Source organism: Felis catus, chromosome C2 (assembly GCF_018350175.1).
Source record: "Felis catus isolate Fca126 chromosome C2, F.catus_Fca126_mat1.0, whole genome shotgun sequence".
In the NCBI taxonomy this organism is placed as follows: Eukaryota; Metazoa; Chordata; class Mammalia; order Carnivora; family Felidae; genus Felis; species Felis catus.
Window position 1 is genome coordinate 114,078,334 of NC_058376.1, and position 24,534 is coordinate 114,102,867.

The 24,534-nt window shown below is 39.6% G+C and overlaps 2 protein-coding genes across 15 annotated transcripts in view; one reads left to right on the plus strand and one right to left on the minus strand.

The window, feature by feature from the left end:
* Positions 1-1,983: 1,983 nt before the first annotated feature.
* Positions 1,984-24,534, plus strand: part of PFN2 (profilin 2) — a 98,660-nt gene continuing 76,109 nt past the window's right edge. For 2 of the 8 annotated variants that reach the window (XR_006585411.1, XR_006585412.1), the window contains exons 1-3: positions 1,984-2,337; positions 4,543-4,735; positions 9,772-9,813. Coding sequence is in view for 6 of the 8 variants with exons in the window: in XM_023260463.2 (XP_023116231.1) it covers positions 2,206-2,337; positions 4,543-4,735; positions 6,511-6,608 (423 nt within the window). In the remaining 2 variants the exon portion in view is untranslated. Of the gene's footprint in view, positions 2,338-4,542; positions 4,736-6,510; positions 8,184-9,771; positions 9,814-10,305; positions 11,884-12,056; positions 22,070-24,534 lie in introns of those variants that run through there. The other 6 variants (XM_045037449.1, XM_045037450.1, XM_045037451.1 and 3 more) reach the window with 6 other exon arrangements.
* The window catches only part of RNF13 (ring finger protein 13), a 209,229-nt gene continuing 195,662 nt past the window's right edge, over positions 10,968-24,534 (minus strand). For all 7 annotated transcript variants that reach the window (XM_045037444.1, XM_006936334.5, XM_019810575.3 and 4 more), the window contains 2 exons: positions 12,670-12,750; positions 10,968-12,380 (listed from right to left, as the gene is read on the minus strand). In XM_045037444.1, coding sequence (XP_044893379.1) covers positions 12,016-12,380; positions 12,670-12,750 — 446 coding nt within the window. In that variant the 3' untranslated portion in view covers positions 10,968-12,015. The remainder of the gene's footprint in view (positions 12,381-12,669; positions 12,751-24,534) is intronic.

Consider the following 24,534-nt stretch of genomic DNA (forward strand, 5'->3'; position numbering starts at 1 on the left):
CATGACCTGAGCTGAAACCAAGAGTTGGATGCTTAATCAACTAAGACCACCCAGGGACCCCAGAAATTCTAAATTCTTATGAATGTTTTACCCAATAGATGTGTTTGAAAATCTTTTTAGAATCTTTTGAGATTTGAATATCCAGAAAATTCAGTTGGTCTAATCCCTTTCCTGCTTAAAGACAAGAATAAAAGAATAAAAATGGAAGGTAGTTATTTCTAACCCCTTGCTATAATATTCTAGAATTGATATCTCAGAAAAAAGCTTCAGAGTAGAATAAATAGCTCAATTTCAATATACTTCAAGTTATTTTATTTTCTCACCTTTACTGTTTAAATTTATTGAATTATAACATGCATACTAAGAGCACAAATCACAACTGTACAGCTTGGTGAATTCTCACAAAGTGACCAGCTCAGTGCTATCAGCACACTGTATCATTAACTTCTCAGGTGATAAATGGCTAAGATTGAAGTATTAAAACCATCAATAACCACCACAAAGAGGCAAAGTAGTAAAGCAGTAAGTGTAACTAAATCAGGTGGGAGCACACCTGCAAAAATAAAACAATTTGGCACACATTTTAGACCACACAGGTATTCTGTATCATCAGAACATGAGAAGATACAATGGTCTCAAACTGATACGTTCCTGACGTGGGGATTCTCCTACTGTGCTTCTCAACCCCCATCCCCCACCCCTTCCCTTGCGGTAGGGGATTTCAGCAGTAAAAATACAAAACTTCAGAATCAATTAGATTGCTTAGCAACACTTTTGTCTTCTTTCATGAGCTACAGCTGTGTCCACAAATCGTGCCCTTATGCGTTAACCTTAAATTTGAAAATCAACTTTTCAACGTCTTAAATGAGCTTTCTTCTTTGCCTCGATTGGCAGATCGTTTTTGTTCACCTGAAATTAAAATTATTATAAGACGTCTCCTAATTCCTCGTTCAGTCAAAGCACCCAGAGGTTACTAAAGAGAGGAGAGAATCACTGGGACTCTACCTTGTAAACACAACCTATTCTTAGATCTGGGTGCTGCAATTATTTTACCCTTGGATAGCAAAAAATATTACCATATTCATCCAGGGAACCCTTTCTTAGGGTTTTTAAATTCTATTTTCAGCGATTTCTTTGACCCACCAGTAACTTTCCCAGTTAACCAATAGTTTACATAGGTCGCTACTTGTTCGGAATTTACGAGCAATTTACCCACACGTGATTAGCAGCCTTAAGGGAGTTCTTACTGTCAAAGAATCCACAGAATGTGAGGCCCTGGTACCCCCAAAGCGGCAACAATGAAAGACTGCCAAAGCTCAGAAATGTTCGTGAAAGCCACAAACGGCAGCTCAGATTTCAGGTTGCCGGGGCGCGCCCGCGCGGCTGCCAGTATGGCCAAAGGGCAGGGGGCTCCAAGGAAGAGGATCCTATTGAGGACGCCCGAGACGAGCGTGGGCGACCTTGCCACTGCCACCCCCAACGCGAACAGGAGTAAACACTCCACATCCCATCACCAGGGCAACTCCGCAATCCAACACCGAGCTCAAAATTCCGCATGCCCAGCCACCGGACGCAGAAGACAGGCGCATCGTGGCCCAGCAGCGGGAACTGGAGGCGTCCCAGACGCCCCTGTCCCTGAGGTGCCGAACGCGACGGGGGAGCCGCCCTCTCCGCGGGCCTACGGCATCACCGCCAGCGACCCCACAGCATCCCGACCTCCCCGCCGCACGTGGCGGCCGTGATTGTCCCGGAGCGGTATCCCTCCGCGCCCCCGCCTCAGCCTCCCCCTCCCTTCCCGGGACCCTTCGAGTCGGGGCGCCGCGGAAGGATCGCACGCACGAGCGCGCGCACGCCCGCCCCGCCGTGGCCGCGGAGGACTGAAAGGTGCCGCGGTGAGGAGCAGCGGCCGCGGACACCGTCGTCGCCGGCACTGCCGCTCCGCAGCCTCCCGCCGCTGGTTAGTCAGCCCCGCGGCTGCGGGCGGGCGGGCAGGCAGGCCGGGCGCGCTCCGCGGCTTGTCCCTCACCGTCGTCCCCGCGTCCTCCCTCCGCAGCTCCTCGGGGAGGGGGGCGGTCGGTGCCTGCGCAGAGCCGCCTCCTCCCCGCCCCCGCCCCGCCTCCCCCCGCGCCGCCGCCGCCGCCCGCTGCCGCCGCCGCTGCGCCTGCTGCTCCTCGCCGTCCCCGCTGCAGTGCGAAGGGCTCGAAGATGGCCGGTTGGCAGAGCTACGTGGATAACCTGATGTGCGATGGCTGCTGCCAGGAGGCCGCCATTGTCGGCTACTGCGACGCCAAATACGTCTGGGCAGCCACGGCCGGGGGCGTCTTCCAGAGCATTACGGTGAGGACCGGTGGCGGTCCGGGTTCCCGTTCCCATTCCCGGACCCGAGCGGGGCCGGCCGGCGGTGGGGCCACGGACGGCCGCGCCGGCAGGTGTGGTGGGCGGTCGGCGCCGAGGATGCGGCTGCCGGGCGGGCGGGGAGGCCGAGGCCCGGGGACGCCCCCTCTCCCGGGGCTGCGCTGACCGGCGGGGGCGGCGGCCTGGCTTCCCGGCTCCCGGGCTCCCTGACTGCTTAGGCGCCCCCTGCGTTCCCAGTGCCTGTCCGTGAAGCTGGGGGAGGGGGCGCGCACCGGTTGGGGCGGGGGGGGGGCGGCTTTTTTCCCCTCGTGCGGCTCTCTTTGGTCCCTTGCAAGCCCTGAGGTTTGCTTTGCACGTTCCGGGGTGGAAGCGGGGGCTGGAGGTGCGGGGCCGGAGCGCGCCGGGCCCGGGCGGGGGTCCTCCGGCAGCCGGGCTGCCCCTTGCTCCGCGGACAGCGCGCCGCCCGCGCCGCGGGCTGTGGGAGGCGGCGGCTGCCCGGCCCTCGGGATCCTCGCAGCGACTTTGCGTAGGTTTGCCGGTGTCCAGGCCTCTGGGTCTTGAGAGAAATGTACGCCGACAACGTAGGTGGATTCGTGAATCTCGACTTCAGCTCTGGTTCCATAGGATTTTTTTTTTTTAATTCTCCAAGATGGCGAACTGCCATTGATTTCTCTCCTCCTCCTATGGAGATTCATTGATACACCGTTATCCCCAATTACGCAACATAGCTCTAAAAAGGGGGGGGGTGCCTTTATGGGGCTTTCAATAATCTGTGAAGGCCGAGGGGACACTTCACTTCTCCAAGTCCCTCCCTCTTTGGTGAAGGTAGTAAAGGAACTAATGCAGATTATGCTTCACAGTGCCTGGTTTTCTTGTGACTTGAAGGCTTGCTTTGACTTGGTTGCCACATGTTTGGGAAATGTTACTAAACCTCCAGTGCTGCTTTATTGTTTTGCCTCTTTCCGCACAAGGGCCTTTTTAAAATTGTGACGGTTGTGACAAATACAGGGGTATTCCCTTAATTTCTTAGCTCCACGCTCCCCTCCCCTCAAACGCCAAAATTCAGGCTCCCTATTATGGGTGCTGCTAATTATTCTGTACTACTTAACGTGGTTCAAGATCTGGGTAGAACTCCGTCCTTGATGCTAATACTTTAAGGTCCCCTATAACCGCAGTGGACCACAGTTCTCATGGAGAATTGCCATCTGTCTGGTGATCAACTTTTTTTCTGCAGTCCTCTTGTCTTTGTGTGTGAGTTCCCGCTGCCTGGCTGGGAAGATTGCGGGAGTGTGCTTGGAAATGGCTGGGGCCTGCTATGACTCTGCAGTTCTGATGGGGGCGACGCCTTCCTTCTTATTCACGGAATGTTAGCGTGCACGTTTTCTCCTTTCCGGTTCTGGTGGCTACCTCAGTTTCTTTCCCAGTCTCCCTCCATTTTCTCTCTCTTTTTTAAAACCATTACCTACTGCGGTGCTACCAGCAAAATCCTCTTTGCATTTGCCCAGCAAGAAAACTGATTACTGAGGTGGGAGGGGAAGGGAAGTTGCAGAGGAAAAGGAGAGTGGTTAGAAAAATAAAGAGGGAAATATGAATTTGTCAATGCGCTGAGGTCCAAGGTTTGAAGTTCATACTATGGGGGGGGGGGGGCGGGGAGCGGGGATATTTCAAGTCATTTAAAGCAGAGTAGGAAGGTCTGTTAGGCATGGACATTTTTTCAAGAGGCTTCCAAGCAACTTTTAAGTTTGATGCAGCATAACTGTAATGTGACCGAATATGATTGACAGGCAGTTGTTAAAAGTTTATAGGTGAATTTTTACCATTACATAACTATCTTAGGTACCATCTGACTTTGAAACAGTTTCTGAATCTCAAGTTTACAGTTTATCTGGTGTCAGCTGCCAGTTACATAGATTCTCTTTGCATCGACTGGTCTTTAGTTGGTACGCTGTTAACTGTGAAATTTAACTGTTACAAAACATGTAGTCCTATAGGATTAAGTAATTCTTTAGAAAAGACAAACTTGATTTTACATTAGTGAGATGTGAATGTCTTGTAGTATAGTAGTAGTACAATCTTGGCAAAGTTTTTCCACCAAATGGAGGCCTGAAAGGAATTGATTACAATTTCATGTTTTTTTTCTTTTCTTTCTTCTTTTTTTTTTTTCTTTTTTCCCATTGGCGGGGGCAGCCAGTAGAAATAGATATGATTGTAGGAAAAGACCGGGAAGGTTTCTTTACCAACGGTTTGACTCTTGGCGCAAAGAAGTGCTCAGTGATCAGAGATAGCCTATACGTCGATGGTGACTGCACAATGGACATCCGGACAAAGAGTCAAGGTGGGGAGCCAACATACAACGTTGCTGTCGGCAGAGCTGGTAGAGGTAAGCACAATACTCTTTTGGTTAAAATTTGCACGCTACAACTTATTAAGCAGTTTCCTTAACATTTTGAATAAAAGTGTTAGTCCATAATGGCTATTAAGGTGGTTTTTGTGAACTGCCCAGCACTGAAGGGGGGCACTCCCTTGCTTTTAGACTTACCTACTCTACAGCAGCTGCATATACAGCTCAGCCTCTGAGATCCTGACTTTACAATAGAATATTCACATCAACTCTTCAGTTTCAGCTTTAGTAAACTGAAAATCCAAATTTGCCTTTTAAACTGCTTCACATGTCGAATGATAATCTTACGGCACATCCAGATTGTTACACTGTTCATATTGTTTGGTTACTTCAGTGCATTTTAGTCTTTCACCTTTGCATCTCTTTCTTTTCTTGCATTTTAATTATTCACTGCTCAGCATAAAAAAGGAAAAATGAACATTTGCTCATGTTTCTATTTGAAACATTGCTGGGGAAGATCAAAATAATTAGAATGAGGTTTTGTAGTAAGCTGCCTATTTACTAGAATATTTTCAAAGACAGAGCGTGTCTGTGATTTAAATTTGAAAAGTAGGAAATTATATTTCATTTATACACTTGGTCCAGAAGTTCTGGTGCTTCCTGACTGTTTTCAACGTTGCAGAAATTCTTGTTTCACTATGTCTCACTACGTTTTTGGAAAAAACTTCCAAAATTGAGGTTTACTATGACATGTAATTGATTTACAAATACATTTAAATGTATTAACCTGTGTAAATATTTTGTAAATTAAGAGGGCTGTGTAGCCTCAGATAGAATTGGCACAGCTGATTTTAAAACCAAATCTACCATGTGAATGAACTTGAAGCTACTCTGAGTAGCTATTATTTGCCCCAGTGGTTCTACCAACTCCTTGTGATTATCCTAAAGGTTACTGTTGTTTTCGTGTGAGTTGACACTTAAAGTATCTTTCTGTAGGAAAATTAGATAACTGAAGTAGTAGACAAATCTCTAAACATTAGTTGACTTCAGATAAATATGTTAAAAAGAAGTATTAACCATGTGACATAAAACCAGAATAAGATTTTTATACTCTACAGCACTACTGACATCTAGTGGTAGCAAGTATAAAATCTGACTTCTGCATGTATTTTGGGGATAGACCTCTGAATTGCATCATAGAAGAACCTGTTGTTGGAAATAGTAAACCTGTTCTAGGATTTTCAACTCAAAAGCAAAGCATAATGAGCATATCAGTAAGCACAAGCCTTAAGTATTTTTTACTTGGTCTTTTCTGAATGGCTTTGAAAATGCTATTTAAAATTTGGTTTTGGTTTTCCTCTGGAAGTAATAGACACATTGAGTCTCAGTGGTAAGACTTAATGGTTTGTGTTTAATGAAGCCTGTTAAAGTTGGGGAGAATTTTGTAAATTATCACCTGAGTTTTGTAAGTTTACATTTTGGGGGCCGTTCTGATAATTTGCCATACTAACTAGAAGTTTTTTGCCCTAAAATAGAATATAAATGATCACACATTTTTTTTTCTTAGTGTAAAAATATTTTTATAGAGCACTGGAGCTGCACTGATTGGACTTCCAAGATGCAGTTAACAGTGTTTTTAGCGTATTACTAGTTTGAAAGTTCTCCTTTTTGGAGACCTAGATGACTTCAGTGCCTGACAGTTCACGGAAAACTAACTTAATGTTAACTTATTAATCGGGGTTCTGTCTGCTAAAACTTATGTGACTCTCTTGATTAACACTTCTTTTGAAACACTTTTCTTCTTTCTCTTTCAGTCTTGGTCTTTGTAATGGGAAAAGAAGGGGTCCATGGAGGCGGATTGAATAAGAAGGCATACTCAATGGCAAAATACTTGAGAGACTCTGGGTTCTAGCTGCTAGGCAGACTGTTAAGTATTAGGGTAAAATTGCTCTTAAACTTTCCTAGCTGTAAGCTTGAGTCTTAATTCTGGAAATTTTATTAGCAATGCAGGGTGATGGGGTATGAACCTGTGTCTCCTTTGTATCCCTCTGTTGGTGGGGAAAGGTGTCTTTCTTTCTGCCCTCCCCCCCCTTAAATAATTCTGTTCACTTTTGTTTTGTTTCCCTGTGTACTCCAGCATTGGTTATAGTCATGGGAAAGGAAGGTGTCCACGGAGGCACACTTAACAAGAAAGCATATGAACTCGCTTTATACCTGAGGAGGTCTGATGTGTAAGCAGCCTCTCCCCATCTACCTAGCAACTGTCTTCATCACCACCCCAATTATGGTCACAGTGCTACCAGACTGTAGATGGTAGCTAATTTTTCTTTACCTATTTTCTAATGTCGCGATTCCTGTTTACCCAATGGATCATTTGTATGTTAACCACTGTATGTAACCAACCCTTATCTGGCAACATAATTGCAGCACAATAATGATTTGCATGATACCTTGAAATTCGGGGGGAGGGGGCATGCCAAGTTGGGCATCACTTTGTCTTAGCAATTAATGGGATATTGATAACTAAAATAAGTTAATATTAAGCAAGGTGCCGGTTGTACAATCTCTAATTTGATCAATGTCTTTTCAGCACTTTGAGCATTTACTTAGCTCATTTAGTCTTCCTTTTGTAGCGCATGGTTGGGAGGAAAAAGTGCATGCATCTTTCCTTCACTCCTCTTTTCCCACCCTTCTCCCTTTGCACATAGGTATTTGGTTTGCTTCCATCTTTTATGCATTGCCTGGTTTATTTAACCAAGTAATATCCCTTTTGTTGATGAGCTATTGAAAGCTGCAGTAGTTTGCTTTTAGTATTGTTGTTGCACTTGAGTAGAGACAGACCTTTTGTCTACAAGCTATATGAAGAGTGCAACTGCAAAACAAGAGCAAAAGGCACTTCCTCCCACGACCTTACAGTAACCATACAGATCGAATCCCCAGGGACATTCCATCATTGCAATAGCTCAGATTTTTGTTCCTTTTTCTTTGCACACCAGCTCTATTCTTTAGTAAAATTGTAAAAGGCTGCCATTATGGACATTAGGTATCCCAACATAACCATCTGGAGTGTGTCCAGTTTGTTCTTCATAGGACCAATTTTTATTTGCAGCTTGAGTTTTTATATGAAGTTGCATTATTGTGGACTTGGCTGTCTTGTGATAAATTTTTTTCATATGTGTTCTGTGCCATACTATTGTTAAAATGAACTGTTGCTATTGTGAGATGGATTTTAACTGACCTATTAAAGGTTTCTTTCGAATGGCACTACTTTAGGGACATTCTAGTATTTGCTTCTATTGTTTGGGCCTTGTGGATAATGTACAGATTTAAAAACAAATCTTGTTGCTGATTTGTCCATTTCTTTCCCTGCACTTTGTTACATCTGGGATACAGTCTAACTCATCTGATTTAATATGCATTTAAAAAAATGCCATAACTATTAAACACCTTGTTTACAGACAGATGAAATAAATTTATTCCAACCAAATATTCTAGACTCCTGTTGTTTATGTAAATTGTTGTCTTATTGTTACAGTTGATTTTTGACACATTGGAATATACAGAATAGGCCAGGCTCTGTTACAAGCATAAAGTCTTAAAATTGAGCTTATGGCCTAAGCATTCCATATCCTGTACTATTTATTATAGATAAAATGAGTGCCTGGGAATTTCTTCTTAATGGGCTTTTATCTGTTTTTTTGTTTTGTTTTTAAAGGCTTTTAGCCATCTTTGGGTTTGTGAGAGGAAAATTGACTTGCCTACTAGAAATTAAATATTTTTTTTCTTGTTGCTGGTCTCTAGATGTGAAATCTAGTGAGTGAGCAATGAGGAGCCCAGTGCCAAGAAGGGTTTCTGCATTGTGGATTCTTCTGTGTTGAACTGTCATGTGACTTATTTAGCTTTGAAAGCTCTATTGGCATTGCTGAAGTCAAGCAGCTGGGACTCCCATAAGACAAGACCTTCCTTAGGCAGCATGTAAGATAATTGGGGTATTCCTGCAGTGTCTGGCTTTGGAGTGACCTGTTAACTATGACTACGTAATGGTCATGTTTAATTTTATAGGTCATAAGGTCCCTGGGATGTATTCAAGTTTAGCAAATGTTTAATACTGGTTATGAACTGTCAAGCTCAGAGCAGGAATGCTCAAAAGTTGGGGGGTCTAAGGAAAACTGGGGAGCTGGTTGTAATGCAGATTCTGGGCTCTGGAAGTCCCTTTAGAAATAATTGCCAGGTCAGTCTGATTGATTTTAAGTGGCCTGTATGCTACCCTTTGAGAAATGGGTTAGGTAATGGGAATTTCTGCGTTACTTAAAATATACTGTTCATAATTAAAAATTCTTTTGATAGTGTTGGGCATTAGTTCTGAATTAGTATATACAGGGAAATAAAAGTATGGAAGATAAGGAGTTTGGGGCTACTTTGGTAGTTGGGCATGTCTTGAAATTGAAAATAAAAAACTTCAATTTCTTCACCTGTTAAGATCCCAGTTATGAACAAAAGATGGGTCAAAAGAAAATTGGGTGGTTGGGTTGTGATGATTTGATATTTGACAGTAGTAATACTATAAAAGTAATGACACTGTAAAGAACTGTTAGGGTAACTATTTAGAAAGCAGTGACCAAAACTATGAAACCCTTAATGAACCTATAAGTAGGTTGAAGGGATGTGTGTGTTGGTGTTGGCAGGGGAGTAGAAAATGAGAGAGGGCAACTGTGTCACTAAAATAGTAAATGATGAAACTAGCCATTGGCCCCTACCCACAAAAAACACTTACGAAAATGTATACATGTATCTTTATACTTCTAGGAACTTAGCCTAAGAAAATGGGGCTATACAAATTTGTATACCAGAATGCCCATCACACCAAATTACTTAAAATAACTAAACTTGGAAAACTGCAAGATTTAACTTTCAGAGTGATGGGTTGAATAAATTATTCTATGTCCAGAGAATAAAACAGTCATTGAATAACATGAGAAAATGCTCACCGATAAATGTTCAATAATGAGGTAATAAACATGTTGCATACAGTGTAAACACATACAGTGTATAATGTATACATGTATTTTACATAGGTATTTCTGAAGGCAAAATATCAAGATAAATTCATCTCTGCGGTAAGTTTCCATGTAACTATACTTTCATACAATCAGAAAAGTTTTAAATTAGGAAAGTATTTTTTAATAGAAATTAGATTTAATTTTATTTAATGTCTTATTTAAAAAGCTATATAGTTCCACCAAGAAGAAATTATGAGAAATTTCAATGAATATTAAGAAAACTAGTAACAATCCTAGACAGTTGTTAATTGACACTTTATAATTTTTTTTTTTGACCACTAAAAGTAACAGTTGGAGATTTTAAAAAGGAGGGCAATTTTTCCTCAGAAAAACCCCCAAGACTTAAGTTGAAAGGAACCAAGTCTTGGATCTGTAGTTTAAGGACTGAAGGGATACAACATTTAATAGTACATGTTATAGTCACTTTTAACTTTCCCTTTTAAAAAACGGTTTTAGGTATATTTTTATTATTTACCTTAAAAATTATAAAATCTATTTTGTATTCATGTGGCAGATAGTGCAGTGTTCTGTCTTCATACCCTACCTTAGGTTCAACGAAATTGTACAAATGACCAAACAGGTTTGGAAAGGTCAGGACTGTGCAAGTACATCAAATTCCAAAGCTCTGCTTCACTACTATAATAAACCGACAATCTGTTTCTCAGTTCTGTGTGTAAAAGGAGGTTGGGGGTGAGATGACCTGGTGTCGGTGGATACCGAATTCAGCCTTTTATTTTCCTATGTGGAAATGACTGTTTTTTAAATTATTTTTTCAAAAAGAAGTTCAGAAAGTAAAATTTCCCCAGTTGTGTTACATTTCTTTTAAACTTAATTTTTTTTTTCACATTAGACTCCTATACATTGTATCCTTAGTATTTTCTGATACGTTTTGTTGACTAAAAATTTTTCATGTCAATATAGCTTGATCCAGATATTTATTACTTCAAGGCTGTATAGAAGTCTACTGTAAGGATGTACCATAATTACAATAATGTACCATAATGTACACTATTATTGGAATGAATTTTGGTGGCAGTTTTAACTTTTGGGGGGGGGTCCCCAATTGGTTGTGAGCAGTTACCTTGTATAGAATTCTAAGGTGGTGGTTTTATCTGACCTAAATTACCTTAATTATTATGCCTTTGTAGCACTGTGCATATAAATAAGGCTAATGTGGGTAATATTACAGTAGAACAAATATTTGCCATTTCTTAAAGTGGAAAACGTGTTTATTAACATTCAAACTCCCTTCATACAAGGCCATATAAAAATTCTTAGCATTTTGATTATACATAAGTCTATATTTTCTACATAGTTACAGTGATGTATAATATAATTTAGCTTTTCATAATACATTATTTAAATACATCATTAGTTCTGTTAAACATAAGCAATTATTTTCAAATCCAATACTTGAACAATTTCCTCTGTACATAGTTTAGCAGGGCTAATTAGCATAAGATGCTCTTTGTTAAGAGGTATGATCTGTAGTAACAGAGTATTAACAGTTGCTGAAGTTTGGTATTTTTATACAGCATTTTCTTTTTTGATCATAACACAAAACCCTTAAGGATACTGAAATTCAGTAAGTCAAGTCCAGAGACATGTTACTTTAGCTGATGAATCAAATTCATACATAACACTATAGTATTTAAAACCTTGGCAGGGGGAAAAAACAAACCTATGAAATCTGCACTAGTACAGATCATTCCTGTCAGGATAAGACTACTTGGGAATAGAAAGAAAAAAGACAGCATTGAGTTTCTTTGTGGCGCTGATAGAAGGAAAAATACTAAATTGTTACCCCTATGAGTGATGGTAATTTGGGAAAATACAAAAACAAATATATTCCAACTCAACAACTCTAGGTAAACTTTATGCAAATGGAAGTTGCTTATTAGCTCATGCTAGGTGGCCACAGCATTGACCTTGTGTGTAAAACACGAAACATTTGCATACTGTGATCTAGGTCTTAACCGCAAGCTATACGGAGGAATTTTTTTTTTTTTTAAATGTTTTGGCTATAGTTCATTCCAAAAGAAGAGTTGATTTGATGCTTGAGTTACGGCACCAGTCTATTACTAGTTATCAGTGAAATGAAGTATACTCCTGCAGATAAATACCAGATCAAAAAAACCTTCAGTAATCTGATAGAATACTAAAAAATAAGTTATTTCTACAGGAATCTCTGAAGGGAGCAAAAAAATTATATACCTAAATAAACATTTATTAGGAAATAACCCAATCACCCTCTGAAGGTCAAACAGTATTTGCTATGTTGTAATCTCGTTCACCATTAGGCTGCAGCTGGACTACAACACTATGTGCATTAATTTCGTTTTCTGCATCACTGCTGTCGGTATCTTCGTTGTCATCCTCTTCATAGTCTGAAGATTCTGTCATGTTCTGATGTGAGCGGGATTCCGACAAGGCCCCAAATGACTGGGTGCTGACAGATGCCAAAGGTCTAAGTAAAGGGGTACGTTCTGACACTTCATTTTCTTCTTGACTACTGTCTGTGTCAGAGTCTGAGTCGCCTTGAGAAGGAACAACTTTTTGCTTGCAGACTGGACAGGTTTTTTTGGTTTTAGTTAGCCAGGGGTCTACACACTTGCAGTGATAAGCTGTTAAAGCAAAATACACATCTTTTAGATAGTATATTGTGGTTGAGAACATTACATTTTTAATTTCTTGCCATGTTTATTCACGTTCTTCTGATCTATAAGTATCATGTATGGACAAGAGAGGAAAAGTTTGTGAATTTTTATAAATCTACCTCCATCCTTTAATGACACCACTAATTACTAAAAGACCTGGCCTATAGTGTACCAATAACTCTTTTGTCTCCTCCTCTAATACTGAGCCTAAATACAAATTACGTGTAAACTCAAAGCAGTATGTAATTATTCATACCATGGGAACAAGGAAGGATTCTGAGCTTGTCGCCATCTTCATATTCATCCAAACAAATGGCACATACATCATATTCATCTCCTATGACAGACAGTAGTAAATAAAATTAATGAAAAGAGGTAGAGAACTTTCAAATTCTTAAAGTGAGGTCTTCTTCAGTTATTTTAAATGTCTTTTGATTGACCTTTTGATCTGTAAATGATACCTTTGTCTTGTTTCCTGTCACATCAGGGAGCTGCTTTAAGTTCAGGAACCTGAAGTTTTAATTTAAATAATTAACCTTTTACCTAAAATAAGAAATTAAAAATGGATGTCAAGTTTGTTTACCTTAACTTTGGAAAAGATTATTTTTAAAAGAATCATCGTAGTAGTGTTTCACAGGACTATTCAAATGCGAGTTTTGAAATACACAAAGACAACAAAATTTTACTCTTTAGATTTCTTAAAGTCTGGGTAATTTTTAAAGTAAAAATGGAAACAGAACATACTCAAGTGTTTTTTTTAATATGTTAGTGGAAAAACATTTGGAATGAGACACTAAGCTTCAAATCTCCTTTCCAAGATTTACTAGCTTTGTGATGTTTGGCAGGTTAGTCTTTGATACCCAGTTCTTTTATCTGTAAAGAGATTCTGTCTACCTTGCAGGTTTGTGAGTGAGCAAAAGGCCAGGCACATAGGTATTCACTAAATGGTGTTTATTAATACTGCTGCCCTTTTAATTTCTTATTTGAAGTTACTACCTTTAGAAATCACGAAGATTTATTAATAGCTCTTTTTGGAATTCATGTGTACTTGGTTTTAAAGAAATTAGCAGTCTTACATACAGCAACTTTTGAAGTTGAGTCGGTAGTGGCAGTGACCCCTGTGACTGTTTTCAATTCGGTGTTTTCCATTAAGTATATACGATAGGTGCAAATTTAAAAATCCCAGGGAACAAAAGATAGATTCATCTGCCTTCACCTTGGAAGGCAGATCAGAAATAAAGCCATTGTCTGGATAGTCTGGATGAACATGACCCATAAAGGGAATGATAGTTAGATCAATCCCTTTAACATCCTTTAGTCGTTTAAAATTGTACATTCAGGAGAAGTTCTAAAAAGAAAGCTTTAATAACACTATTTTTTGTTCAGTGTTTTAAACTTAGTTACCACAGAATCAAGTATCAAATGCATTTTATAACAAATAACAAGCTTCTGTGTTAAAACTTTGTGGAATTCGGTGAGACCGATTATATGCATCTCAAACTATTAAAACTATTAAGCTCAAAGATCAAACTATTAAAAGAGTAAAGGACTCCACTATATCTGTAATTATACATTTGATCCATTTACATGGAGGATGGTTTTAATAAGCAATTCAGTCATCACTGATTTCTCATATCAAACTTTAAATTTTAGTGCCCATCAAACGGTTCTAGTTACCATTAGAGGAGGTAATCTGGTGGATAAAGGCCTCAGTCTTCTTCAGAGGGACGATTCTGAAGCACATGGCTCCTCAGAGGGACTCTGGGGGATGGAGACCCTGCCGTCCACAGAGGTAACTAGCTCAGTAAGACCCACTTCATTTATCATTCCCTCACTCTTCCCCACTCCCTCACTCTTGCTTCCTGAGGTTATTTCCCCAAGAAATCCCCTGCATCTTACTCCTTGTCTCAGGTTTTGCTCTCGGAAATTCACACCATTACAACAGTTTTAAACATTGGATTTTTAGTACCAATTTTATGTATATTCTGTCTTCGTGTATCTAATATCCTATTACTTTTTGCTGAAGATCTAATAAATTCCTGTTGGATCTTCAGCAAAAAGTAATAGGATATTCTGCTTGTACTTTATTATCATATGTGAGTCCTCAGATACTTCATTTTTAAAAATAAAGACAACAAGGGCAAAAGTTGTGTAACACATGGCCTAAAATCTAAAGGAAACTCTGCTATCTAGAAAAGTATCATTGGAAACATCTATTACAGAAGCTAAACTACAGGGTTAAAAATATCAGAGGTTAAGTTCTAATATTACTAAATTTATTTATAAGGCCATCATTGTATCTGGAAGAATTATTTGTGCCAAACATACTGATTTTGTAGAATTGTACTGACATTTAATTGACCATCTCCTTGCTATTATAAACTAAGGAATAACTTCCTATAGCCAATACCTCTTATAAATGACTTTTAAGATGTGATTTGTGTTATTTAATTCACTGTGTTACGGAGATGGAACCAATGATTTAGTATTTATTCTGAAGTGAAACACCTCACAATTTGTTTCCTTATAAAATGCCACACATTTTTCAGAAAATGATACAGTTAATATAACTGAACAGGAATGGACTGGTCCAGAGCTGTGCCCCAAGGCTCTAAGCCTCATTTTCTTAAGATAGGGAGGTTATCCTGCATTAGCCAGGTGGGCCCAGATTAATTACAGAGGTCCATAAAAGTGCAAGAGGGAGGCAGAAAAGTTCACAGTCAGGAGGATGTGACTGGATGAATGGTCAGGGAGAGGCTATGTTACTGGCTTTGGAAGATGGAGGGGGAGATTAAGTCACTAAGTTTATGGTACTTTGTTACCACAGCAATAGGAAATTAATACAGGCAGTATTGGAGTTAGCCCTAAATATACGGACTTGATACTTCAGAGTCACTTAGCTTTCCTATCAGTCCTCTGAATTGTTCCAGGAGATGGAATTATAAGATGATGGGTCAAGACTCAGCAGTATAGTTTGTGATGGTGCACCAGACTGGAGCCCAGTGCTCTGTAGAGAACTAACCCCCCTGGCCTTGGACTTGTGATGAAATGGTAAAGCACACGTGAGAATGCTGGGGGTTTTCATCATAAAAATTTTATTTATTAGCTCTGTAACCTAGTGCAAGATACATCTCCATGTTTCAGTATTCTCAAAACAAACATATTAACATACCTGTGTCTTAGGATTGTGGATTAAAAGAACTAACACAAGAATATTTTACATAGTGTTTGGTACAAATCGCCCCCTGATAAAACTGGCTGGATAGGAATTCTACTCATGACCTGGTGTACTGGGAGGAGGCTGCTCTCTAATAGAACCGTGTGCTTCTGTCACACCAGATGAGCTGTGTGCCTAAAGAGAGGTATGAGCAGTGGTCATTGAATCTGTTGTATCACATAGGGTAATTATGCAATTTAATGAAATATTCAGCAGTTCTTGAACTGTGAGTATAAAAGACTGGTTTTATTTGACAAGCTAGGGTGACTATTAAGAACCCTTATAATAAAAGCTGTTGCTCCCCCACCTCCTCGCCAGCCAAAATGAGATTATATGAAGTATGGGTGAGAAATGTAAGAGATTGGACAAATTTATGTATTGATAAAAAGAATGAAAGCAGAATCCAGTTTTGCCCCATTTTAAAATGTCTGAAACTAAAAATGGTAGGAAATGCATCATGTACCATGACAACCTAGAAATCCAGTCAGTGGACTCCTACTCAAGACCGTGGCCCAACAGCAAATAACTGTTCAGTGGCTTTATCTGTAACTTAAAGTTAAATTTGAGGCATTTATTTGTATGGTTTATAACTTTAGCAGGTTTTTAAAAAATAACCAATTTGTCCTCGGTACTGGTAGCATAAAAGGGTTTTACAAGTGGTAATAAATGTTTGTTTTGTTACTGTCCGCACCATGCTATAAAATTTTGCTTAGTGTAAACCACTGGTTTTTAACTGGCTAGGATTCTTCCCCCCAGGGACATTTGGTGACATCTGTAGACATTTATGGTTTTCACAACAGGGAGATGGTGCTGCTGGCATCTAGCAGGCCAGGGATGCTGCTTAAACATCCCACAATGCTCTGGACAGCCCCTCACAGAAAGGCTTATCCCATATAAATGCCAGTAGCACAGAAGTTGAGAAACCAAAGCCTCTCCAGGTTTTGTCAAGTGACAGCGACTTTGCTAAATCGTTAGTGGATAGATGTTAAGTTACAGGAGGGATGAGATTCATGTCTGTTATTTGAAACAGTATGGAAACCTTTCTGTCTAGAATGTTTCTGGCATTATTATTACTTGAATAATGTTTTAGAAAAATTGCATGAATGCTCTTTTAAAGTCCCATCAGTCTGGAAATGTTCTATAAATAGAACTTTGCTTTTCCTCCTGTAAATCTGTTCTTCCTTGTTTCTCTCCAAAACCTTGGATCATCAAATACAGCAAAGGCAATGACCCATCAGAATAGGAATCGCATAGACTTAAAGCAGCCATTGCGGTGGCATGAACTGCTGATCAGGCCTGGCGTGCCCTGAATGTCTCTTTTCCTTAGAGCCTATATTCAATCTGTCACTAAGTCCTGTAAATCTTTATCTGTAAAACATGTCCTGAATCTGTCCCCTTCTCCATTTCCACAATTACTCTGGGCCAATAGCTTGGATTACTAGAAGAGCCTCTAGTCTACCTCCTGTTCTGCTGCCTGTGGTTTTTCTCTGGTGCGGCCAGCGTGATTTATTTTTTAACACATCATGTCAGTTTCATTTAGATGGTTCCCCATCTCACTTAGATTAAATCTGAGCTCCTTATGACCTTCATAAAACTGTATATTATCTGACCCCCATCTCCTCTCACACCAGCCTTACCACCCCTTCACACATGCTTCAACCACACTGGCCTTTCGTTCGTGAACAAACTAACACAAAAGTTAAGTGGTGACCTGCATTTAGCCATGTTGTGACAGAAACATTTGGACATAACATTAGATCTAGAAAGAGGAATCCCCATTTCTAGAGATGGCTAAAAAATGAGCTAGTTTGAGATTAGCTATAGCACATACAAATTGATACAAAACTTAATTGTTCAGTTTAATAACAAAATAGACCAAGGCTTAAGTCAACTAGAATATGTTTCCTTAAGTAAACAATACAAGAGTGAACATTTAGGGCTAAACACATACAGGTTTCATGAGAGATAATAACAAAAACATTTTAAATAACTTGCCCAGGGAAGATGTACCATTGGGTTCATGAGCTTCAAAGCAAAAATTACTGTTGTGTAAGAGAAAATACCTTGCCACTTATTCCCTACTTTACCAGTAAAGAAAAAAATGAACGCTCTTTCTAGCAAGTAAACTGAATTTTATCTTCTGTTCTCTTCTCCTCCGTACCAGTTCCCAAGAATTCTGAACAAAAGAACAGGACAAAATATTTTTAAACCCAGATTTGCTTGAGAATTCTTCCTGATTATTTTTAAGCCCTGGACAAAGGAACTAATATTTTTAAGGTTACAGTAAAGGCAGTTAAATGTAGTCATAAAAATTAAGCATGTCTCAGTTGATAGGTTAAAGAAACAAAAAACTATAAAACTGAGTATTGCTCCACTTTTACACATTCTGCTTTAAAATGCCGTATTGCTTTTTTCCAGTCCCTGAAATAATATACTTTGCTTTTTACACCTATCTTGGAAAATCTCAATGATGAAGCTATAAGGCACAAGTGTCTGGTAACTTAAAGTTTATGTCTTGGGGATCAGGCTCCTTCACATACTGACTGCAGGGGAGACAGCTCGCATGGAGACTGCCTCAAATGTTTAGTAGAAGGATTAAGTGAAAACAAGGATTTTTCATCTGCTCTGAAACATGGTGTGTAGTAACCAGTCTTTTGGTTATAGACTTGGGAGAAATACATTAACCGAATGGGCCAGGAAACCACAATTTCAATTGAAGAGCTATTTTTGAGGGCAATAATGAGTAGTAAAGAGCCAAAAGGAAGTTGGCTGCTTCAGAAGCAAGAAAACAACTAAAACACTATTATGTGTGTTAGAAGTGGCTAACTTGATATTTAAATCACTTAAGTGTTAATCAGCACAAACACTTCTGAAAGAGCTGCCAAGTGAAGGTCAGTGAGAAAGCAAGGTGATCACATCCCCAAAGTATGGTCAACTATGAGAGTACTGACTAACCTCACAGATACCGCTAGTGCCACGGCCTCAAGTGTGGTTTCTGTGGGTGGGATTCCAGAATATGCCTATGGAAAACTGGCAAATGCCAAATTTGTTTTGTTTGGCAGATATTTCCAAAATATTATAAATTCCCCTACAGTTAGCATTTCTACTACATTCTAAGCCTACAAGAATTCTCAAGACTTGCATGGTTTGGTGCTGTGACTCACTAGAGTGGTGAGTACCCATAGAAGTGCTCTATGTGTTTTCAGTCATCCATAGTTGTATTTACAACTGTGAGAAAATGGCAACGATTGGGATTTTTTTTTTCTTTCTAACATCTATGTGTACTTTGTCAAAACCATTAGGATATGCTAGAACATGCATGACAAATAGTCCTTTTTTTTTTCTCCCCTTTAAATGTCAAGTCTCGTGGTAACCAAAACATTTTAAAGCAAAAATACAACCAGCTCAAACTTAGGGGCTACTTTCGGAAAGAAACTTCACGTGTAGTATTTACAAAGTTACATATTTTTAAGCTGCTTCATGATTTTGGCAATCTTTTTTTTTTTTCATCATAAAGGAAATGTTTAATCACTGAATTTTTATAACACTAATATTTATGATTTTTACTTAAGGTTTTGTTTTTATAATAATTGCCACCAAGTGCTGTGTGCCAGGCACTGTGTTATAAGCATTTAACATACTGATTTCCATATTGATTTAAATTTTCTCCCGCCCCGCCCCCCCCTTATGAAATATAGGTACTGTCAGTCACATTTACACGTGAAGGAGTATATGGAGAGGTTAAGAAACTTGCACAAGGTCACACAGCCAATAAATGGTGATCCAGAATGCCAGCACAGGTCTGTCAGACTAAAGTCCATCCATGGTCTTAACCATTAGGCCTGTATTGTCTTCTAGCACATCTACTTAGAATTTCACATTTAAATAATCCCCTTTGATTCACAATGTAAAAAGAGCAAGCGTTTAAGAAATACTCTTAACCTGTCACTTAATTAGAAATAAAAATGTTTCCAATTCATAAGCCAGAGCACTTTTTTCCTTCATATTGGCCCATATGGAAAAGGAGCAAAGATAGTTTATTTCTGTCTCCATGGCTTCATATTTTTACAAACCTTTCTAGGATGCTACAAAAGAGCAGCTATATTCTAAATTTTAATTTAAGAACACACATTCTTTATGTGTTCTGATGATGAAATGTGATTGTGCACAGTAAGAAAACAAATGACTCCACTTAAGGAAAGAGCAGGACACTGGCAACTTTGTTTCTGGAAATGTGTTCATGAATTACTTCACTAATTAAGGATAAGAATAAAAAGTGCCTTAGAGGCCATAAATCCATATAACAAGTTTAAAATCCAAATTTAAGCATTGGCCAAATTCCATTTTGAGAGTGATTTTTTTTTTCTTTTTTAAATGTTTGTTTATTTTGAGGGAGGGGGGAGAGACAGAGGGAGAGGGAGAATCCCAAGCAGGCTCCCCAGTGCAGGGTTTGAGCTCACAAACCTTGAGATAAAACTGACTGAGCTACTCAGGTGCCCCCGAGTGATTTTCTTTTTAAACCTAAGTTTCCCTGTCTTCCCTATCTTACTTGGTTTTAACTTGATTGCATTATGCAGGTAAACTGGAGTTATACCCAAGATCTTTCTGGATACAGGAGCATATTAAAAGATTTGTCATTATCTTGAAGTTAAAAGGCAAAATTAAAGGGACTTGATAATGATAAATATTGTGCCAGACTTCAAGTACTTACATTAAGTACTAAAGGTATTGTTATTCTTTTTTCATTATTCCTTTTCAGGCCCCTAGAAGATCAAGATTTGCAACACCCTTCCAGAGCCAACATCAACAAACTCAAATTATGTATATCCCTAAGTAGTTGCGTGTTTTTCCCTCATATAAAAGAAATTAACTTGAGCAGCTTCAGGCACCCTTGGAGTTAAAGTGGAGGATGCACTGGGCCTGCATTACTTTTACATATAGCAGAATTACTTCTAGATACTTTTTTTTTTTTTTTTTAACGATTTTTCATTTTTGAGAGATGGAGAGGGACAGAGCATGAATGGGGGAGGGTCAGAAAGAGAGGGAGACAGAATCTTAAGCAGGCTCCAGGCTGTCAGCACAGAGCCTGATGCAGGGCTCAAACCCAGAGACCGTGAGATTGTGACCTGTGCTGAAGTTGGACGCTTAACCGACTGAGCCACCCAGGCACCCCACCTCTAGATACTTTTGCCTATCAACTAGATTGGTCTAATATTTAATTACAACCCTCAGTGCAGCAAAAGTGACTTAAAAAAATCATACATTAAATGTCCTTCTAAAAAGTGCATACAGTTATAAGAACAGAAATATAAATGGGTAATTTACCTGGTTATTGTAGAATATGATAAAGTGAGTATTCTCATATACTGCTGGTAGACCTGAAACTTTGGGAAATTAGTTTCACCTCAAAAAAAAAAAAAAAATTCTTTCTCTTTGACATAGTAAATTAGGAAGGAGATTAAGTGCAGCTGGGGGTGGGGAGAGGACAAGAAAAGAGGAATGGGAAGGATTAAAGTCAGGAGACAACTTATTTTATTTTGAAATGGTAGTAACTGGAGAGTAAAGATAGGGTAGGTAGTATTTACAAGTACAGTGTCAGAAGTCAAGAATTTGCATTGCAGCCCTGATATATAATGTTTACCTGGCTTTGCACCCTCAGGTATTATACGTAATCTGTCTGAGTCTCATTTTCCTTATAAATGGTCATGACAGTACTTTCCTTAGTTGGTTGTTCCGAGAACTAAATGATGAAGAGTACATGATTTGCTTGCTTTTATATAATAGGTGTGATACATGCTCGTAAGATCTAAAATAGAAAATTACCAGATTTTTATTGGGTGCAATATGCCCATCCCAAGTCAGTTTAATTCCAGTTAACTCACTTGGTATAAAGGACACTGACTTCTTCAGTTAGAGGTTAATGGACTGAAGGTGTAGTTCTAGTAATCAGAGCTACGGGCCAATGATAAAGATCAAGAGTACTATGATACAAACCAACCTACAGGCTCTCCATCCCCTTCAGTCCACCTCAAAGCTACAATGCAGGCCTTGAGATCTCTATTCCTGGACATGAAATAATAAAATAGTTCACCTTCAGGTAACTCAAGAATGCACTGATTTCTCAGAAGCCATAGGCATGACAGTAACTCCTACCCAACTTGGAACCTCATTATTTCACTGCTTTGTGGCCATTATGTAAGTAAGTACTCCGTTAGAGGAACAGAGAAATATTTTCTTTTCTGATTTGGTTTTTAAGAGTAAATTCAGAACAGTTTTCCCCTGAAACAGTTCAACACAGAATATTAACTAGCATTAGTTATAGATTCTTAGCTTTGTGAAGAGATGGACTGTCTTTTACTCACCATTATATCCCCAGTGTTCATATAGTGCTTATTACAGACTGGGCTCCCAATAAATACATGCTAAATAACAAATACCACAAAGCCTTTGTTCATTTCATGATGGCTGGTTAAACGGGCAGCATCTGCCTCTCACCTGGCACATCCCATATGAACTCTCCCTGCTTCACTATCAATCCCTAGTCTGTTCTCCATTCACCAGCATAAAGGATCCTTTGCCACAGTACTTTGAGCAGGTCATTCTAATGCTCAAAGCCCACCCAAGTTACAGCATCACATGATACAATCACAAGTCCTTGTCCTGGCACGATCTAGCTCCCCGTCTATCTCTGACTTCCTCTCTAATCACTCTTCCTCCACCCCACTACCATACTGGCCACAAGCTCTTTACTGTTCCCTGAATATGTCACACTGTTGTCTCAAGACCTATGTAGTTCTCTTCCTCTGGCTGCAGTGTTCTCCCTTTCCCTTCACTCCTGTTTATTCTCTGTTCAAAGTGTCCTCAGAGAAGTCTTCCCTGTCTTTTCTAAAATAGTATCCCATCTCCTCTCCCATCACTCATTTGTTTTTCTTTATTGCACTTACTGCTATATGACTTTATTTTTTGTTCATTTGCCCCCACTAAGCTCCACAAAGGCTGGATTTTTTTTTCTTTTTTATTTATTGCAGCTTCCCTAGCACCTAGAAGAGTGCCTGGCACAGAGTAAAAGTACTCAGTAAATATTTATTGAAGGAATATATGAATAACTACCCAAGTTATTCCCAGGAAATCTTGATTTCTGCCTCCAATTGCTCATCAGAAGACCTAATCACATAAATCTAAGTACAAAAGGCTAAATATTTTTATATAATGTACATAAATTCTGTAGATCCTGACTGATGGAGTAAAGTTGGCCTCAGATTTTACTATCCAGGTCCAATGTTGAATATGCCAGCCAGCTCTAAAGACAACAAAAGTACTATAAAGATTATAATGTTTTGCACAGTGGCAATATCTGATCTTGTGGCTACTGATCATCAGATGGTACACAAGAAGGAAGAGCTCACTGTACTAGGAGATACAGGAGAAGGGTTCTTAGGGACTAGGGTCAGGCCTTCAAGATAATCTGGATTTAGAAAAACTAAGGAGGAAGATACTAATGGGAGAATAACGGTTGAAAAGCGTTTGCAAAGAAGAAATAAACATAGCAGAATCAGTTATGCAAGGTTAGAGATAAAGAGCAGTGGAAAATAAGGTTGGATGAGTGTGGTGGAGACAAATTATGAAAAGCTGTGAATACTAACAGGACTCTGAAATGACTTCTTAGGCCATAGAGATCAATTGAAAGCTTTCAAGCAGAGGAATGATTGATGTATGAAATAGCATCTTAACAACTGTTGATCAGTGTGCTGAAGGGACCCAGGCCTGGGATACAGAGCTCAGTGAGCCTAAAGACAGTAAGACTGACTGGATTGTCACTCCCAAGATTCAAGTAACAAACTGATGAAGGGCTTGCATGATACAGTGGTAACAAGAATGGATAGAGATGCTCTGATCCAATAATCATTTTGAAAGAACAACTCATTGAATCTGGGGACTAGGTATACGTAATAAAAGAGAGGGGTTAAATCAAAGATGATGTATGTAATTTTAAGTGATGGCTGTTTGCTTAACTTTTAAGTGTTTTATTTGGCATTATTAGGATACAACAGGAGCAGGAGAGGGAATGGAAGCAAATTAACAGGCTGGCAATTTCTTTTTTATTTTTTTTTAACGTTTATTTTTTGAGACAGAGAGCATGAACAGGGGAGGGTCAGAGAGAGAGGGAGACACAGAATCCGAAGCGGGCTCCAGGCTCTGAGCTGTCAGCACAGAGCCCGACGCAGGGCTCGAACCCACGAACCATGAGATCATGACCTGAGCCGAAGTCGGACGTTTAACCGACTGAGCCACCCAGGCGCCCCGCAATTTCTTTTGTAAATCAAGAATGGGGCACCTGGGTGGCTCAGTCAGTTAAGCGTCTGACTTCGGCTCAGGTCATGATCTCACAGTCTGTGAGTTCAAGCCCCGCGTTGGGCTCTGTGCTGACAGCTCAGAGCCTGGAGCCCGCTTCGGATTCTGTGTCTCCCTCTCTCTCTGACCCTCCCCCGTTCATGCTCTGTCTCTGTCTCAAAAATAAGCAAACGTTTAAAAAAAAATTTTTTTAATAAACCAAGAATGGAGAAGTTAATTCTAAATAATAGATGGTTAGTGTTTTGTGATTATATTTTATCCTGAGATAATGTGTAACTGTTACTAAAGATTAATTATAGCCTGAACAACATGTGCAGCTTATTTAGACCACAGTGTGTCAGAACGCACTCTGTCTGCAAAGGTAGAGTATCTAGACTTTCTCACTGGATCACACATTTTATTGTAATATAAGAAATGTTGTATTGTGATGGGAAATCTTACTTTCCATGGAAATATATATAAATTACATTTGCCCTACATTAGAAATTCTTTGAAAATGGGAATCACATTTCTGATCCGTAAGTTTTTTAAAATGTCCATTATAATAACAGA